The sequence below is a fragment of the Prionailurus viverrinus genome, chromosome D4 (assembly GCF_022837055.1).
Source record: "Prionailurus viverrinus isolate Anna chromosome D4, UM_Priviv_1.0, whole genome shotgun sequence".
In the NCBI taxonomy this organism is placed as follows: domain Eukaryota; kingdom Metazoa; phylum Chordata; class Mammalia; order Carnivora; family Felidae; genus Prionailurus; species Prionailurus viverrinus.
The window spans coordinates 5,899,298-5,920,020 of NC_062573.1; the positions used below are offsets into that span (position 1 = coordinate 5,899,298).

At 38.2% G+C, this 20,723-nt stretch overlaps 2 protein-coding genes across 2 annotated transcripts; both read left to right on the plus strand.

Annotated features, from left to right (window-relative positions):
* Positions 1–6,366: 6,366 nt before the first annotated feature.
* Positions 6,367–7,341, plus strand: LOC125150474 (olfactory receptor 1B1). The gene has a single exon (XM_047830424.1). The coding sequence runs from the start codon at positions 6,367–6,369 to the stop codon at positions 7,339–7,341; it is 975 nt and encodes a 324-aa protein (XP_047686380.1).
* An 11,076-nt stretch (positions 7,342–18,417) lies between these two features.
* LOC125150475 (olfactory receptor 1361-like) lies at positions 18,418–19,401 on the plus strand. The gene has a single exon (XM_047830425.1). It carries the CDS (start codon positions 18,418–18,420, stop codon positions 19,399–19,401), a length of 984 nt encoding a protein of 327 aa, XP_047686381.1.
* Positions 19,402–20,723: the final 1,322 nt, after the last annotated feature.

The following is a 20,723-nucleotide window of genomic DNA, read 5'->3' on the forward strand; positions in this document are numbered from 1 at the left end:
TTTGTGTCCCAGTGTATGGTCTATTCTGCAGAACGTTCCATGTGCACTGGAGAAGAATGTATATTCTGCTGCTTTAGGATGAAATGTTGTGAATATATCTGTTAAGTCCATCTGGTCCAATGTGTCATTCAAAGCCATTGTTTCCTTGTGGATTTTTTTGATTAGATGATATGTCCATTGTTGTGAGTGGGGTGTTGAAGTCTCCTACTATTATAGTGTTACTCTCAATGAGTTTCTTTATGTTTGTGATTAATTGATTTATATATTTGGGTGCTTTCACATTTGGCACATAAATGTTTACAATTGTTAGGCCTTCTTTATGGATAGACCCCTTGATTATGATATAATGCTCTTCTGCATCTCTTGATACAGTCTTTATTTTAAAGTCTAGATTGTCTGGGGGCGCCTGGGCGGCTCAGTCGGTTGGGCATCCGACTTCAGCTCAGGTCATGGTCTCACGGTTCGTGGGTTGGAGCCCCGCGTCAGGCTCTGTGCTGACAGCTCAGAGCCTGGAGCCTGCTTAGGATTCTGTGTCTCCCTCTCTCTGCCCCTTCCCCGCTCATGCTCTGTCTCTCAAAGATGAATAAACGTTAAAAAAAAAAGTCTAGATTGTCTGATATAAGTGTGGCTACTCCGGCTTTATTTTGTTGACCATTAGCATGATAGATTGTTCTCCATCCCCTTATTTTCACACTGAAAGTGTCTGTAGGTCTAAAGTGGGTCTCTTGTAAACAGCATATAGATGGATCTTGTTTTCTTATCCATTCTGTTACCCTATGTCTTTTGGTTGGAGCATTGAGTCCATTGACTTTTAGAGTGAGTACTGAAAGATATGAATTTATTGCCATTATGATGCTCATAGAGTTGGAGTTTCTGGTGGTGTTCTCTGGTCCTTTCTAATCTTTTGTTGCTTTTAGTATTTGTTTACATATGTGTGTGTGTGTGTATATATATATATATATATTTTTTTTTTTTTTTCATCTTTTTTCCCCTCAGAGAATCCCCCTTAAACTTTCTTGCAGGGCTGGTTTAGTGGTCACAACTCCTTTAATTTTTGTTTGTCTGGGAAACTTTTTATCTCTCCTTCTACTTTGAATGACAGCCTTACTGGATAAAGAATTCTTGGCTGCATATTTTTCTGATTCAGCACACTGAATATATCCTGCCACTCCTTTCTGGCCTGCCAAGTTTCTGTAGGTCTGCTGCAAACCTGATCTGTCTTCCCTTGTGTGTTAGGGACTTTTTTTCCCTTGCTGCTTTCATGATTCTCTCCTTGCGTGAGTATTTTGTGAATTTGACTATGATATGCCTTGTTGATGGTCAGTTTTTGTTGAATCTAGTGGAAGTCCTCTGTGCTTCCTGGATTTTGATGTCTGTGTCTTTCCCCAGGTTAGGAAAGTTTTCTGCTATAATTTGCTCACATAACTCTTCTACCCCTATTTCTCTCTCTTCCTTCTCTGGGACCCCTATGATTCTGATGTTGTTCCTTTTTAATGAGTCACTGATTTCTCTAATTCTTAAATCGTGCTCTTTTGCCTTAATCTCCCTCTTTTTTCTGCTTTGTTATTCTCTGTAAGTTTGTCCTTTATATTGCTGATTCTCTGTTCTGCCTCATCCATCCTTGCCGCTGCTGCATCCATCTGTGATTGCAGCTCAGTTATAGCATTTTTAATTTCATTCTGGCTATTTTTTACTTCTTTTATCTCTGCAGAAAGGGATTCTAATCTATTTTCGATTCCAGCTAGTATTCTTATTATCATGATTCTAAATTCTGTTTCAGACATCTTGCTTGTATCTGTGTTGGTTAAATCCCTGGCTGTCATTTCTTCATGCTCTTTCTTTTGGAGTGAATTCCTTCGTTTTGTCATTTTGAAGGGAGGAAAGGAATTAATGAGGTAGAAAAATTGAAATTAAAAAAAATTGAAATTAAAAAAAATTAAAATTAAAACAAATATTAAAATTAAAAATTAAGCACACACACACACACACACACAAATTGAATAGATGATGCTACATCCTAGATGTGTTTTGGTCTGGGTTTTGAAAGTGATTTGACAGATTAGAGGAAAAACAAAGGTGGGGGAGAGAAAAAAAAAGGAAATAGTTTGAGAATTTGAAACAGTGAATACACTAAAGTAGACTAAAATGAGATGATGTGGTTAAAATAGAATTTGAAAAAATATACACAAAAGTAGAGAATATAGGAGAAAAAAATTAAAGAAAAAATATTTTTAATAAAAATTAAAAAGAAATATGAATTTTTCATTTTCTGTATTTAAGAAAAAAGAAAAAAAATGAAAAAGAGAAAAAATAAAAAAAGAAAAAAGAAAAGAAAAAAATCATTTGAAAATTTGAAAAAGTTAATACACTGTAGTAGACTAAGATAAAATGATGGGAGTAAGATCGAATTTGAAAACATTTACATAAAAGCAGAAAAGATAGTAATAAAAATTAAATAAAAATATTTTTAGATGAAATTGAAAGTAAAAATGAAGTTTTTCTCTTTCTGCATTCAAAAAAAAAAAAGAAATGAAAAAGAGAAAAAAAGAAAAAGAAAGAAAAAAGATAATTGTTTGAAAATTTGAAAAGGTGAGTACACTGAAGTGGACTAAAATAAAATGATGGAAGAAAGTAGAATTTGAAAAAATTTACACAAAAGTAAAAAATATAGTAATAAAAATTAAAGACAGATATTTTTAATAAAAATTGAAAATAAAAATGAATTTTTTTCTCTTTCTGTATTCAAGAAAAAGAATTGTAAAAGAGAAAAAGGAAAAAGAAAAAAAAGAAAAAAATTGAATAGATGAACCTGCTAACAGATGGAAGTAGGACTTAAATTGCTTCATTTTCCCCTAGAAGTCAGTCCATGTAGCTCTTTATAGTCCATAAATTAAGCCAGTGGTGAGGCTTGTGTTCTTGACAAGCAAAGTTGGCCCAGTTGGGCAGGGCTAGGTGTAACAGCTCTGCTCTCCACTAGATGGCGCTGCTACCCTACTGGGGTGGATTGTCATGGTGCTTGTAGGTGCGCATGGCATGCACGGGAGAGGTGAAAATGGTGCCACCCAGCTACCCAGTCTGTTCTCCGGATCAGCAATTGTGCACCGGTCCTCTGTCTTCAGTTCTCATCCACTCCCCACTTTTTCACTCTCTGTGACCAGGCCCCAGGCATTACTTCTCTCCCAAGTTTTATCTCAGATGCAGCTGTTTTCCCCAGCTCCTTACTTCTGAAGGACTGCAGCTTTGACCCATTCCGCCCCTCTGTGGGAGGGTCTCACCAAACAATGGCTGAATGTTGGCCGCACCCAAGAATGCCAGCTGGACCCTTCTGTTGCTGGTGCCCCGAGACTGGCCGGGTGCCAGCCTGCCCCCAAAAAAGTTCGCGAGACAGTGTAGCAGCAATGTTTCGGGGATTATGGAAAATTGCAACACACATCTGGCACCAGGCTTCACCCTCAGTGACCTTTCCCCAGCACCAGCTAATGTGGCTGCCTTCCGGGGTCTGCTGGGACCAGCTGGCTTCAACAGTTTCTACCAAGTGTCCTTCCAGCAGTGGAACCACTTTTCCCCATGTGGCCTCAGAACCTCCCAGACCCCACTCTGTTCCTAGGGATTCACCTTTCCCACCAGAGCACCGCCAGGTATTGAGCGGTGGAGTTGCAGACTTTGCACTCCCCTTGTTTACAGTCTTAATGAAATTTAAACCCTCTCCTTTCTCCTTTCTCCCTTTTTAGTTTAGTCCCTGTGGCTGTTCCCAATTTTCCACTTTCTCTCCAGCTGCTCTTGGGGAGGGGTGCTTTTCCCGTATTCTCCCCCCGCCCAGTCTCAGTCCTGTCTCCACCTGCAAAAGCGGCTCCCTGCCTGCCACCGGCTTCTCTCTCCCCAAGTTTACCTCTCCACACCACATACCTGCTGAATTCTGTGGTTCAAGTTGTGCAGATTGTTGTGTTAATCCTCCAGTCAGTTTTCTAGGTGTGTAAGATTGTTTAGTGTTGGTCTGGCTGTATTTCATGGACGCGAGACACACAAAAAGCTTCCATGCTGTTCTGCCATCTTGGCCTGTTGCATTTTATTTTTATAATATCATTTTATAGTCTTTATTCTCTCCCTTAGACACAAAGTATTTTAAACGAACTTTATAAAACCTGACAGATTAGTTAATTTTATAATATTTAGAGGGAAATGATTCTATTATTTATTGATTGCTGATTGTCTTCATAATAAATAGGTCTTGTTTTAGTAATTGTGAATTGTGAACTCATATCTTTGGTTGGTTTTTACCTGTGGGATTCCTGCATCATCTGGGGTCTGCAAGTCCTTGAGGAGAAGTTTTATGTTTACTTCTGTAAGGCAGCAGTCTGAGAATTATTTTTATGTTAGCTTGTCAGTTTGCAGGGTGTGGGATCATATGTGTTCTGTAAATCAGCTTACCCATTCTGTGTGCTGTGCAGACCCATACCTTCATTCTCATGGGAGACATTTCCTTTCCATGCAGTACAGGTTGGGAGATAAGAGTTTTCTTTGGGTGTCCTGTAGCCACTGGTATATATACATTTGCTTATTTGTGTATATTCTCTCTTCGAAAGCTTAACTTTTCGACTGTCCTAAATTAATGTGATGTTGTATATCTTTTGGCTCACACAGGCCTATACTCTCACCTCCTGTTCCACATGGGAATTGTTACTTGAGCCTCTGGGCAACCAAGACTGATACTAAGCCCCTCTCACCTACCTGTTACCACCACCACCTACACCATCATGGACAATTTAGATATTAGTTTTTCATATCCCTACTTGTTTACCAACCCTTATATTTCCTTTACATTCTTGAAAGTTCAGTTATAAATTTAAAGAGGCGATTATTGTATTTTTTCAAAATTTCTACCTGTGTTGAGTGGGGTAGGTGCTTAGTACCTTATATTTCAGGAAACTGAAGCTTTCAGAATAAAATATGAAGATATACAGAAATCTGAGAGCTTACCATGTTCATAAAACTGAGAAAGAACTGTCTAGTTTTAAAAATACTGGGTAGGTTTCTCAAATTCCACATATTAATGAAATCATATGATACCTATCTTTCTCTGACTTATTTCACTTAGCATAATACCCTCCAATTCCATCCATGTTGTTGCAAATGGCAATATTTCATTCTTTTTTATTACCAAGCAGTATTCCATTGTGTGTATATACCACATCTTCTGAATCCATTCATCAGTTAATGGACATTTGGGCTCTTGCCATAATTTGGCTATTGTTGATAGATGGGGGTGGGGTAAATGGGTGATGGGCATTAAGGAAAGCACCTGTTGGGATGAACACTGGGTGATATATGTAAGTGATGAATCACTGGGTTCTATTCCTAAAGCCAAGACTACACTGTATGTTAACTAACTTGAGAATAAAAAAAAAATACTGGGTAGATGACTCAGCATGAACTTGGTAAGATAGTTTAGCTATTGACAATGAAAGTTCTTTACAAACCAGATCAAGCTATTTGGGTTCTATTCTGAAGACCCGGACTCTTTAAATAGAGAATCACTTGTTGAAAGTTTTCCTCTCAAATCAGTATGGAAGATCTATCAAGGGAAATAAGTGGAGAAACTTGTCATGAGGTTATGAAATTAACACTGGTCAGAGTTGCTGAAGCTTAAATAGTGTGAGTGGATAACACTCAACCGAGAGCAAAGGATGGATATAAGGAAAATTGTAGAAGTCAAGGAGTGATTGAACATGAGGAGATGAGGGAGAGATTGACCCCAGTTTTGGGCAACCAGATAGATGATAATGGTGATGCCATCAACCAACAAAATTGAATAAAGAGTAAAAATAAGTTATTTCAGGACAACCTGAAGCAATTTCACTATAAAAACCAACCACTGATAGTAAACCATTTTTATATGTTTACATATTAAATGATACATTATGTTCTTTACAGGGTCAGAGAGAAGAGATCATGAGGGCTGCAGTGGGATGAGGTATAAACTGAAGATGAGGAGCTAGTGCCAGTGAGTATAGGAATTTTGTCACCAAGTTTGCCATTGGAAGGAGAGGAGTAATAGTAGAATGAAAAGACCATATTGAGTGAAGGTTTTAAAACTGTTTGAGGAACTTTATCAGGGTTGCTGGTTTACAGAAAAGGAGCCACTAGAGTGGATGAAAAGGAAGCAGTAATGGAGAAAATGCTGTAATAAATTAAGGAAGTGAAGTCATAGACCTAGTAGAAGGGCCATGGTGGTCAGTTGAATTTAAGTCTTTAAGGAGCTTGAATAACGTACATAAATCAATTAGAACTGTTATGACCCTCAGCTTACTACCTATGACTTGCTTTTTGATACAAACTCTCTTTCAGGCAGGCTCATTGTCATTTATCATGGGCTGCACCCCTAATGCTTCACACTCTCCAGTCTTCTTGCTCCTTGGGTTCTCAAGAGCTAGAATCTCCCCAAATCTCCTTTTTCTCCTGTTCCTGGCTATTTACCTGGCCACCATAATGGGGAACGTGACTCTAGTGCTGCTAATCTCCCGGGACTCCAGGCTCCACTCACCTATGTATTATCTGCTCCGTGGTCTCTCTGTGATTGACATGGGGCTGTCCACAGTCACCCTGCCCCAGTTGCTGGTCCATCTGGTGTCTAATTACCCAGCCATTCCTGCTGCCCGCTGCTTGGCCCAGTTCTTTTTCTTCTATGCATTTGGAGTTACGGATACACTTGTTATTTCTGTCATGGCTCTGGATCGCTATGTGGCCATCTGTGACCCCCTGCACTACCATTCAGTGATGAATCGTCGACTCTGTGCCCACTTACTGGCCTTGAGCTGGATGGTGTCCATAGTGCACACCATGCTGCATGTAGGACTTCTCTTGCCTCTATACTGGGCTGGGGATGCCAAGGGCAACGTTAACCTTCCCCACTTCTTTTGTGACCACCGACCACTTCTGCGAGCCTCTTGCTCTGACATACATTCCAATGAGCTGGCCATATTTTTGGAGGGTGGCTTCCTCATGCTAGGTCCCTGTGCCCTTATTGTACTCTCCTATGTTCGCATTGGGGCCACCATCCTGCGTTTGCCTTCAGCTGCTGGTCGCCACCGTGCAGTCTCTACTTGTGGATCCCACCTCACCATGGTTGGCTTCCTCTATGGCACCATTATTTGGGTCTACTTCCAGCCTTCTTCCCAGAACTCTCAGGAACAAGACATGGTGGCTTCTGTGATGTACACTGCCATTACACCTTTGGCCAACCCTTTTGTGTACAGCCTCCGCAACAAGGATGTCAAGAGTGCACTTCACAGGCTGCTTGGACGGGGAAAAGTGATTAGCCTGCCTAAGAGCCATTTTGGTTAGCTGAGGAAAGAAGTGGGAAGATTTAAGCATGGCCAGTTTTGGAAAGATGAGGGACGGATGCCCTGGACAACTTATGGAACCTCAGATTCAGCTCTTGTTAATGTGGTGCTCTGACAGAGCTGTGAACATTCCACATTCATTCCACATGTGCTCAGGGCTTCCTCATCAGCATGCCTCAGGAACCCCTTCCTCAGACCATTTATCTTCAGTTATCAAAGTAGATATAAATGAGTCACTAGGGCTAGAATATGTAATCCCACAGTTTTGAAGAAATATGAGAATATACTATGAAATCTTAACTAAATCAGAGACAGTGAAGTTAATTATGACCATGTTTAACTTGGTGTGCTTGCTTGTGGGAAGTGTGTGTATCAGAAAGTTAGGGAAAGGGAACAATTTAGGCAAATAGGGATGGCAATTTTACACCTGTTCCATTCAGTGAGCAAATATATGCCCAGAAGTGAGTGTGAAATGGGGGCCATGATTCTACCATTCCATATCTTAGCCTCAGTTTCCATGAGCCTGCCGTCGTGTGATCATCTTATTCTGATGTGTATGATTTCTATTTTTTATATTTTAAATTAATTTTATTTACATTTTCAAGTAAGATATAGAGAGAAAATGTAAAGTTTAATAGTTTTCTGAATAAAACAAAGAACAGCAAACTGTTTCAACAGTGAAGAAAACAAAATGGCTGTGCTTAGCCTGTTGGGAGGTGGACTTGACTTCTATTTTATTGGCTCCTATGAGATTTAGAATAATAATTAAAAATATTTTGAACCCTTTTTTTATTGAAGTATAGTTGACACACAATGTTACATTAGTTTCAGGTGTACGACATAGTAGTTTGATAACTCCATATGTCATGCTGTGCTCACCGAAAGTGTAGATACCATCTGTCACCATACAATGCTGTTACAGTACCATGGACTACTTTTTAAATATAATTGAAATATAACACTGTAAGTTTAAGGTGTATAATATGTTGATTTGATACATTTTTGTATGGTAATATTATTACAGTAGTTCCCCCCCTTACCCCGAAGGGGGATATGTTCCAAAACCCCCAGTGGATGCATAAAACAGCAGATAGTACTGAACTCTATATATGCTATGTTTTTTCCTATATATACATAACTATGATAAAGTTTAACTTACAAATTAGGCAGAGTAAGAGATCAACAACATCGGTAATAAAATGGAACAATTATAACAATATGCTGTAACAGAAGTTATGTGAATGTGTTCTCTCTCAGAGTACCTTATTATATGGTGCTCACCCTTCTTGCAGTGGTGTGAGATGATAAAATGTTTATGTGATGAGATGAAGTGAGATCAATGACACAGGCAATGTGAAATAGCATTAGGCATCTACTGACCTTCTGACAATATGTCACAAGGAGGATCATCTCCTTCTGGACTACGGTTGACTGTAATTAACCGAAACTGCAGAAAATGAAACCACCGATAAGGGTGGGGAGGGGAGGGACTGTGGCACCAGCCAAGTGTTAGCTACCACATCTATCATGTCGTGTAATTATTTCTTCTTGTGGTAGGAAAAATGAAGATCTAGTCTCCTAGCAACTTTGAAGTTTGTAAATACAGTATTGTTGCCTATAATCACAATGCTGTGCAAAAAAAAAAAAAAAAAAAAAAATCACAGTGCTGTGCATTACATCTCCAGGACTTATTTATCTACTAGTTGTGAGTTTGCATCCTTAAACAACATCCCCCCCAACTCCCCCAACTCCTCAGTCTCTGGGCTACCATTTTACTGTTTTTATGAGTTCAGTTAGTTTAGGTTCTACATATAAAGTGAGATCATACAGTATTTCTCTTTCTCTGTCTGACTTATCTCAGCATAATACCCTCAAGATCCATTCATGTGGTCACAAATAGAATTTCCTTCTTTCTTATGGTTGAATGATAAATGGAATATTACTCAGCCATAAAAGAGAATGAAATCTAGGGGCACTTGGGTGGCTCAGTCGGTTGAGCCTCCGACTTTGGCTCAGGTCATGATCTCACAGCTTGTGAGTTTGAGCCCCATGTGGGGCTCTGTGCTGACAGCTCAGAGCCTGGAGCCTGCTTCAGATTCTGTGTCTCCCTCTCTCTCTTCCCCTAACCCACTCGCATCCTGTCTCTGTTTCTCTCAAAAATAAATTAACATTAAAATTAAAAAAAAATGAAATCTTGCCATTCGCAACAACGTGGATGGAGCTAGAAGGTATTATGCTAAGAGAAGTAAGTCAGTTAGATTTCACTCATATGTGGAATTTAAGAAACAAAACAGATGAACATAGGGGGCAAAAGAGAGGCAAGCCAGAAAACAGACTTAACAATACAGAGCAAACAAATGGAGGGGAGGTGGACAGGGGGAAGTGTTAAATAGGTGATATGTCACTTGTGATGAGCACTGGGTATTGTATGCAAGTGATGAATCACTAAATTCTACAGTTGAAACTAATATTACACTATATGTTAACCACCTGGAATTTAATAAAAACCTGTCTGGAAGGCACCTAAGTTGTTTCCATAATCTTTTCTATTGTGAATAATGCTGCAATAAACATATCTTTTTGATATCCGTCTTTCATTTCCTTTGCATGTATACCCAGAAGTCGTATTCCTGGTTCATATGGTGGTTATATTTTTAATTTTTTGAGGAACCTCCATGCTGTTTTCTGTAGTGGTTGCACCCATCTACATTTTCAGCATCAGTGCCCAAGGGTTCCCTTTTCTTCACAACTTGCCCCTTTGGTGACAGCTATTGTCACAGATGTGAGGGGATATTTCATCATAGTTTTGATTTGCATCTCACTGCTGATTAGTGAAGCAGAGTACTTTTTCACTATTTGATTGTCTTTTTGTACTATTTGATTGCCCTTTTTGAAGAAATGACTATTCAAATCCCTTGCCACTTTCTTAATTGAGTTATTTGTGGGTTTTATTTTTGCTGTTGAGCTATATGAGTTCCTTATATATTTTGGATATGAACCCCTTATCAGATAAATGGCTTGCAAATATTCTTTCCTGTTCCCTAGGTTGTCTTTTCTTTGTCTCTTTTACTGTGCAGAAGCTTTTTAGTTTGATGTAGTCCCACTTGATTATGCTTTTGTTGTTTGTGCTTTTGGTATCATATCCGGATATCATTGCCTAGACCAATGTGAAGGAAATTCTTCCCTGTTTTCTTCTATAAGTTTTACATTGTCAGGCCTTATGTTTCTGTCTTTAGTCCATTTCAAGCTAATTTTTGTGTATGGTGTAAGATGGGGGTTCAATTTCATTTCTGTATATGTGGTTTTCCACATATAGTTTCTCCAACACCATTTGTTGTGGAGATTATTCTTTCCCCACTGAGTATTCTTTTTAAAAAATCCATTTATTTAAATTCAAGTTAGTTAACATACAGTGTAGTATTGGTTTCAGGAGTAGAACCCAGTGATTCATCATTTACATAAAACACCCAGTGCTCATCCCAACAAGTGCCCTCCTAATGCCCATCACCCATCTAGCCCACTCCCCCTATCACACCCCCTCCAATAGATCTCAGTTTGTTCTCTATATTTAAGAGTGTCTTATGGTTTGCCTCCCTCTCTGTTTTTGTCTTATTTTTCCTTCCCTTCCCCTATGTTCATCTGTTGTGTTTCTCCAATTCCACATGAGTGAAATAATATGGTATTTGTCTTTTACTGATTTATTTCACTAACATATAATGTTTATCACAACAAGCGCCCTTCTTAATGGTCATCATCCATTTATCCCATCCCCCCCACCTCCTCTCAGTTTGTTCTCTATATAAGTCTCTTATGGTTTGCCTCCTTCTCTGTTTGTAACTTATTTTTCTTTCCTTTACCCTATGGTTTTCTGTTAATTTTCTCAAATTCCACATATGAGTGAAAACATATATCTGTCTTTTTCTGACTGGCTTATTTCGCATAGCATAATACCCTCCAGTTCCAGTTCCATCCACCTTGTGGCAAATGGCAAGATTTAATTCTTTTTCATTGCTGAGTAGTATTGCATTTTGTGTGTGTGTGTGTGTGTGTGTGTGTGTATGTATGTATGTGATACACACACACATACACACACACACACACACACACACACACACACACACAAACCACATCTTTATCCATTCATCAATTGATGGACATTTGGGCTTTTTCCATAATTTGACTATTGTTGACACCTTGCTATAAACATTGGGGAACATGTGCCCCTATTAATCCTGCTACCCATTTCTTAACTGGATTATTTGTTTTTTGGGTGTTGAGTTTTATAAGTTTGTTATATATTTTAGATACTACCCTTTATTAGATATGTCATTCGCAAATGTCTTCTCCTATTCCAAAGATTGCCTTTTAGTTTTCTTGATTGTTCATTGTGTGAAAGCATTTTATCTTGATAAATTCCCAGTAATTCATGTTTGCTTTTGTTTTCCTTGCTTCCAGAGACATGTATAGTAGGAATTTGCTATGGCTGATGTCAAAGAGATTTCTGCCTGTGTTCTCCTCTAGGATTTTGGTGGCTTCCTGTCTCACATTTAGGTCTTTCATCCATTTTCAATTTATTTTTTTGTATGGTGTAAAAAAGTGGTCCAATGTAATTTTTCTGTATGTTGCTGCTGAGTTTTCCAAACACCATTTGTTGAAGAGACTGTCGTTTTTCCATTGGATATTTTTTCGTGGTTTGTCAAAGGTTTGTTGGCCATATAGTGGACACCAATGAAAATGAAGACATGAGAGTCCAAAACCTTTGGGACGCAGCAAAAGTAGTCATAAGAGGGAAGTATTTAGCAATACAGGTCTACATCAAAAAGCACGAAAAATTTCAAATACACAACCTACTCTTATACCTAAAGAAGCTAGAAAAAGAACAATAAATGAAGCCTAAAGCCAGCAGAAGAAGGAAAACAATGAAGATTAGAGCTGAAATCAATGATATGGAAACAAATTACATAGAAACAACCACAACAAAAAACAGTAGAAAGGCACCTGAGTGGCTCATTTGGTTAAGCATCCAGCTCTTGATTTCAGCTCAAGTCATGATCTCACCATCATGAGGTTGAGCTCTCATGCTCTGCATGGGGCCCGCTTGGGATTCTTTCTTTCTGCCCCATTCTCCCCCTCTCAAAATGAATAAAGCAAACATTTAAAAACAAACAAACTCAGTAGAAGAGATAAATGAAACTGGGAGTGGTTCTTTGAAAGAATTAATAAAATTGATAATCCCCTAGTCTTATCAAAAGGACCCAAATAAATAAAATCACAAATGAGAGAGGTCACAGCCACACCACAGAAATACAAACAATTATAAAAGAATATTATGAAAAATTATATACCAACAAATTGGGTAATCTGGAAGAAATGGATAAATTCCTAGAAACATATAAACCAACAAAACTGAAACAGGAAGAAACAGAAAATTTGAACAGACCAATAGCCAACAAAAAAATTGAATCAGCCATCAAAAATTTCCCAAAAAACAGAAGTCCAGGGCCAGCTGGCTTCCCGGGGAAATTCTACCAAACATTTAAAGAAGAGTTAGTATCTATTTTTCTCAAACTGTTCTAAAAAATATCCTGGTATTTTTAATGAAATATTTCTAACTGACACAAATAACCATAACAGAATATTATAATTACCCAACTTTATTGTCAAGTCATTGCTGATGTTGTATCTTTTCTGCTTCTACCTGCTCCTCATTAGCTTTGAAATAAATCCCAGATGCCGTATCATTTCATCCATATATATTTCAATACCAATCTCTAAAAGATAAGGACTTTTTAAAAGTTTATTTTTATTTCTTTTAAGAGAGAGAGAGCTGGTGGGGGATGGGCAGAGAGTGGGGGAGACAGAATCCCAAGCAGGCTCCGTGATGTCAGCACAGAGCTCAGTGTGGGGCTCGAACTCACAAACTGTGAGATCATTACTTGAGCTGAAATCAAGATTGGTTGCTTAACCGATTGAGTCACCCAGGTGCTCCAGGATAAGGACTTAAACAAAAATCTCAATGTTATTATCATATCTGAAATGCAAATAATTCTTTTAATATTCTGAAATTCCTGGCCAGTATTGAAATTTCTCATTGTTTTTATAAATATAATAAAACACTTTTATAGTTTTTAAAATTAAAATCCAAGTAAGGTTTACATACTGTAATTGGTTATTTTGTCTTTTCAGTCTCTTTCTTCTCTCTCCCCCCCACCTCCTTTTTTTCTTCCTCTTCTCCCCTCTCCTCTATCTCTAGCAATTTATTTGTGGAAGACATCATGTAATTTTCCTGTGGAATTTCCTACAGTCTGGTTTTGTGTGAGTTAATCAAGGTATTGTAGTTTAACGTGTTCCTCTGCACTTTATATTTTCCATAAGTTGGAAGCTAGATGTAGAAGGTTTATCAGATTCATGTTTGGCTTTTGGCAAGGTGAGACTACTTCCTAGGTTGTATGGGAGATGGAATGTCTGCTTATGTCACTTTTTTGGTGAAATTAGCAGCTGTTTCTATTCAATGTCTGGATCTATTTATTAGAGCAGTAATTAAAACAGAGGTGTACGTGTATGGATGGGATAAGAAATCAGGTATTGGGAGGAAAGAACAGTCTAAAATCCAGGACTGTCTGCTCAGAGTGAGATTAGTAGAAATGAAACACAGCCGATTGACAATGCCATCAGCCTGTATCCATTGCGGGAAGAAATCACTTCCCCAAAGTAAGAAGGGCCACTAGAAAGTCAAATAGATCCACTGCAAACAAAAATAAATGTATTACATTTTTTGAGGAAATTGATAATATTTTGATTGGTTAAAATCTCTTTGTTTCCACTGAATTTTGATCATATTCATCAGTTAATAATTTGGTTTTCTAGCTTGTGACTGAGCTACTTTTGCAGGTTAATCATGGAAAGTACCTGTTTGTATCCAATTTACAGTCATTTCCACAATGTATAACCTGTGTCAATAAGCTATATGTCATTTTTTTTTTAATTTTTTTTTCAACGTTTATTTATTTTTGGAACAGAGAGAGACAGAGCATGAATGGGGGAAGGGCAGAGAGAGAGGGAGACACAGAATCGGAAACAGGCTCCAGGCTCTGAGCCATCAGCCCAGAGCCTGACGCGGGGCTCGAACTCACGGACCGCGAGATTGTGACCTGGCTGAAGTCGGACGCTTAACCGACTGCGCCACCCAGGCGCCCCTATATGTCATTATTTTATAGTGAGACCAAGAATATCTCTAATTTGCATATACTCTCAGATTTTTCAGTGTGGTGCTCCACTTCTTACTGCTTCTTTTATATTCAAAGACTTGTTCAAATCAGGTATTTTGAAGATGATAGTTCTAAAATAAATAAGCAAAATGGGCAGATGACTTTCAACAAAGAATGCAGTTGAGTGAGGGCAGGAAATGCAAAAGTCACTGGAGAGCAGAATGGAAACAGCAGGGGTCAGAGTCATCCCACTGGTATCTCATAAAGCCTTATGCCTTGTAGCTAATTCAGCTGAGTTAAGATGTTTGATTTAATAACACTCAATAACAGAAAGGATAGGTTAGGAGAGCTGTATTCTTGAAATGATGAAATGGGAATCATTTTCCTCTTGGGGTTTTTTCTTGCTCAACTGTTGATATTACGCAAGAAAACCTGTGGTGTCCCCCAGGGAGTAGACCTTCCCTATAGACCCAATTGTTGTCAGAAGTTTTATGGTGAGATCCAGGTGTAAGGAAGCAGAAGAAGCACACTCTCCAGTCCCAGCTGATAATGGAAGGTAGATGGGCTCAGCCCATTATAATTAATATTTCATCTGAACACAGAGGTGCCTAGGGTTGGTAGAGTCCAGGGTGAGTGTGTATAAGTGACACTTCACTGGAATGAGCTACTATATAGAAAGGCTTTTATGGAAAATGATGGAAAGAGAATCCTTATTTTTGTAAGATTGTGGTGAAGAGGGAGCACAATTCTACCTAAAATTTCTATCTTGAGTGTATGGTGGCAGATACAGAGAAAAGGTGAGAATAAGGCTATCTTCTGTCCTAATGGTAAATCAAAAGGAAAGAAGAAATAATAAATCATAGCCCTCTTTTAGAAAATAGTGTGGTATTGGTACTAAGAATATCAAAGAATAGAATGAGGAACTAGTATTATAGTCAAGGGAAGTCATGGGATGGGAGAATTGTCAGTTATAACATGAAAAAATAGGATTTTGAGTGAAATTATGAAGGCTTAGATGGAGAATATAGTCATGCAGTCAGGGAGGGTATGGAAAGACATTCCACAGTTCCCAGGTGCAAGAAATATGTGACAGAGCATCTAATTTATTTTATGATAATTTGGAAGATGCATTTTTGAGACAGAGAAAAGGAAATTCCAATTTATACATCTCAGATTCAAACTTTGTGATTCATCAACACAGGGGAACAGACTAGAAATAGAATTTAGACCAAGAAGGCATTTAATAGAGCAGATTTCTAATATTTAGATATTTATAAAACAGTGAATTATCTAATATCTCTTGGTTCTTTCATCAAAGAAGAAAGACAAGAATAAGCATGATTAAAGCCTGACACTCTAGCTCTGTTCCTTCTCCATGACTTTAGATATCCCCGAAGCACCAGGTGGGAACCTGAGATGCTTTTCTGTTTCATGCTGGGGATTCTTCCTTTTTTTCTCTCTCTGATTTCCGTTTAGTTTACTGTCTTGAGGTGTTCAAATCTGTATATGAATATGTGTCCATACCTTCCTTCCCTAAATGGACTACTCCAAACCATCAGCATCCTTAATCCCTCAAAATTGTCTAAATAGGACTTACAGAGCTCTGACAAGACTAATGTTGACATTTGGGGAAATAGGAAATATACAGAAATGAGTTTTGAAGAAGTCAGCCAAGAGTACTACCACTGCTTATTACTCTTTTTGCATATAATTAGTTTAAAAATACTGTTTTGCTTTTCTTGGAAGAAAATGGACTCTATGTTATTACATTCTCTTCATAATGGATAAATCTATATATTTGGCACTTTTTCCTTCTTGAAGTTCATTTTCTTTCATCCTTTCCCCATGAAGGAACTTATCCCATCTCTCTTCCTTCCCATCTCTTCTTGTTCACCTTCATCTATATCTTGATGTTAATGTCTCTGTGTCACCACTTCCTTGAATGGGTAATAGGATCACAGGAGGGTATAGCTTGATCTATATCCACAGACATAGAGAAAGATACAGGAAGATATAAAGACTATCAGACACTGGAAAATGTAAGTCCTTGTTATCATTTAAGCTCCTGTTCCGTGATCTTTTTTTAAAAAATATTTATTTATTTTCAAGATAGCACAAGCTGGGAAGGGGCAAAGAGAGGGGGAGAGAGGATCCAAAGTGGTCTCTGCACTGACAGGCTGACAGCAGTGAGTCCGATGTGGGCTTGAACTCAGAAACCATGAGATCATGACCTGAGCTGGAGTTGGACGCTCAGCCAATTGAGCCACCTAAGTTCCCCTCCATAATCTTTAGAGTGAAGAAAATCACTAAGAGAAGTGTTTTGATTCTTTCTCTGAATATTGAGAATACTCTCCCTTAATGAGGTGGGACACTGGACTCATCAAAGAATAAATGCAACTATAGCTCATCATTTGGCTCTGCAATGAAAATTATTTATGTAGTTATACTAATGTAAATGTTGTCTACTAATTTATAGTTTTTACCTGGAATAAATAATTGTGGTTCCAACTCATAATTTATATGTTTTCAATTTTGACAATATATAGATCAAGATATAGCTTTCTAAATGTTGGGAGGGTCAGGGATGAGGAAGAGAAGTGGAGTCAGCAGTTGATGGAATAAAAAATATAGATTTTAAGTATACTGCTTGAAAGCAGAAAAGCAACAAATTTAAGAACTAAAATAATCATCAAAAAATTGGGGAAGGGAGGAGAGAAGAATGGGGATAAAGGAAACAAGATAAATCATCTTGCATAGTAGAAAGCCAAAAGATAAATTGATAAAACTGGTAAATAGATACATAAACAAGTAGTATTTTATTTAAAGGTGTAAATGTATGAACCACCAGATGTGATAAAACCAAAATGGTGCAAAGTTAGGGTCAGAGACTGATGCTTTTTATTGTATGTTCTTTTATACCTTACTATTTTAAAACAATTTTTCTCACATTCATGAAGAAATACAGTATTTCATCAAAATATCCTTATCCATATAGTAGTCCCAAAATGTTACCTCTTTGGTGTACCATGTACATCTGCCTATAGGGAAAACCTTAACTGGAAAGAAACACTCCCATCCACTGGCAGTTTACATTATTTATTGAAAATTAATCATTAATAAAAGCAACGATGTTATTAACCATTTCTACTCTCATCCCAGGTAAGTTCAATTGACTTAATGGAAGAAGAACTCCCCTACAAAAGAACAATAGCTTCTGGACATACAAAGTTAGGACCAGATCTTCACTCCAGTGCCCCATCAGAGATGTAGAGACTCAGACATTTGCCTGGAGCCTTGACATAAGTTTTGTTTTCTTTCCAACTCTGACAATCAGCGAAATGTGGTGCTTGTGTCTAATAAAACTATACAGGGTTGAGTCAAGGTTTTGATTCCCAGCTCCTATAAGACCTTCAACAAAGTAGTTTTTTTTGCTTTAGTTTTCTTGTCTGTAATATAAAAGTAGTTTGTACCATACGGGATTGTTGTGACAATTAAACGTATGATATTTAGTATGCTGTTTACCACAGAGCAAATGCCAAAGAAATTTTGTATTTAGTGATCCCTTGTTTGTTATACAGGGAATTTTGAAAATGCAGGAACCATGTGTGATTTATCCTGATGCCCTTAATATATATCACATTGAGAGATTATAAAATAGTCAGTAAATGAACCTGGAATAAACTAAAGAGTGGGTGGGTACTCCAGTGGATAGATAGAAAGATAATGACAAGGGAAAGAAATGAAGGAAAAAACTCTTTTGGAAACTAGGGGCATGCGTGCAAGAAGTTTCCTAAAAGCTATCTCAGAGTAGATTTCAGAATTATTTGATACTAACACTTGCTCTTTGCAGGTATTATAGATCATGTGTTATGGCCACTAGAAACAGGACAGAAGTAACTGAATTTTTCTTATTGGGCCTGTCCAGCTGGGCAGAGATGCAGCCAGTTATTTTTGGGATCGTCCTTGCCATGTACCTGGTGGCACTTATGGGCAATGCCCTATTAATAATTGTTGCCCTCTCAGACCCCAAGCTTCAGACTCCAATGTATTTCCTGCTCAGTCAGCTTTCCTTTATTGACATGTTTCTGACAACCATCACTGTTCCCCAGATGCTGGTGCACACACTGTCTGTGAATAGAATCATCTCCTTTAATTGCTGCATGATCCAGCTCTTCTGCTTTATGGCTGTGGGCAGCATGGAAGGCCACTTGCTGGCTGCCATGGCCTATGACCGCTATGTTGCCATCTGTGACCCATTAAGATACTCTGCCATCATCAGCCGTGGCCTCTGTCTGCGTATAACCTTGACCTCGTGGGTGGTTGTCAGCCTCAACAGCCTGCTTTATAGTGTGTTGGTCACCCGCTTAACCTTTTGTGGCAACCAGGTCACCCATTTCTTCTGTGACATCACACCCTTGTTAAAACTCTCCTGCACCCGACCAGTGGTCAATGAAATGCTAATATTTACTGAGGGCATAGCTGTGGTGGTCAGTCCCTTCTTCTTCATTTTAGGTTCCTATGCCCGCATTGCTGTTGCCATAGCTCGCACGCATTCAGTTGCTGCCCTGCGCAAAGCCCTGTCCACATGTAGCTCCCACATGCTGGTTGTGCTGCTCCTGTATGGCTCTGTGATCTACATGTATCTCCGGCCATCCTCCAGCTATGACTTGGACCAGGATCGCCAAGTCGCCATGTTTTACACAGTAGTTACTCCTATGCTAAACCCACTGATCTACAGCCTGAGGAACCAGGAGGTTAAGGGAGCTCTGCGAAGGCTTTTCAGGAAACTCTGCATCTCAAGAAACTTCCAACCTGGTTCCCAGGTAAATGGGAGATGGAAGAACATCTCCTGAGCACAGAGTTAAGATTTATCTTGAAAATACCTCAAATATATGGATTACATTCCTAATAACTGTATGGTTCACATTCCTGTGGAATAATCTTCCTTGTTGGCTCCCTCTTGTTTGGATCTGGTAGAAAGAACTGAGTTCATGAATAAATAGTTCTGGTCCCCATTGACTGACCTAGAATCTCATCATATTGGAACTGAACAGATGTTTTTAGATCTCAACATCTGAATCTCTCATCTTTCAGATCTAATATAGGGCATAGGGGATTACTAAACCAGATTATTACACATAGTAAGGCTTGCAGAATTTTGATCATTTTAGTGATGTTGTGGAATGTACTGTTTTCCAGAGAAAAGTCAAAGTGAGTTACAATACCATTATACAGGAGAGTGTTTTTGTATCTATCTATCTATCTATCTATCTATCTATCTATCTATCATCTATCTATAATTCCAGTATAATTAATTTACAGTGTTGTATTAGTTTTAGGTGCACAATATAGTGATTCAACAATTTTACACATTACTCAGTGCTTGTCATGGTAAGTGTACTCTTAATCCCCTTCACCAATTTTACCCATCCTCCCACCCATCTCCCCTCTGGTAACCACCAGCTTGTTCTTTATATTTAAGGGTCTTGTTGTTTTGTTTGTCTCTTTTTCCTTTGTTCATTTGTTTTGTTTCTTATGAGTGAAATCATATGGTTTTGTCTTTCTCTGACTGACTTATTTCACTTAGCATTATACCCTCTAGATCCATCCACATTGTTGAACATGGCAAGGTTTCATTCTTTTTTATGGCTGGGTAATATTCCATGGTGTGTGTGTGTGTGTGTGTGTGTGTGTGTGTGTGTGTGTGTGTATAGGTGTGTGTGTGTATCACATATTCTTTATCCATTCATCTACCAATGGGCACTTGGGTTGCTACCATATCTTGGCTATTATAAATAATGCTGCAATAAACATAGGGGTGTTTATATATGTGTGTATATATATATATATATATATATATATATATATATATGTATATATATATATATGTATATATATTTGAATTCATGATTTTGTTTTCTTTGGGTAAATACTAAGTAGTGGACTTACTTGATCATATGGTAATTCTCTGTTCAATTGTTTGAGGAACCTACATAGTGTTCTTCACAGTGGCTACACCAGTTTGAATTCCCACCAACAGCACAAGGGTTCTTTTTCTCCATATCCTCACCAACACCTGTTATTTCTCATGTTTTTTATTTTAGCCATTTTGACAAGTGTGAGGTGATATCTCATTGTGGATTTGATTTGCATTTTCCTAATGATGAGTGATGTT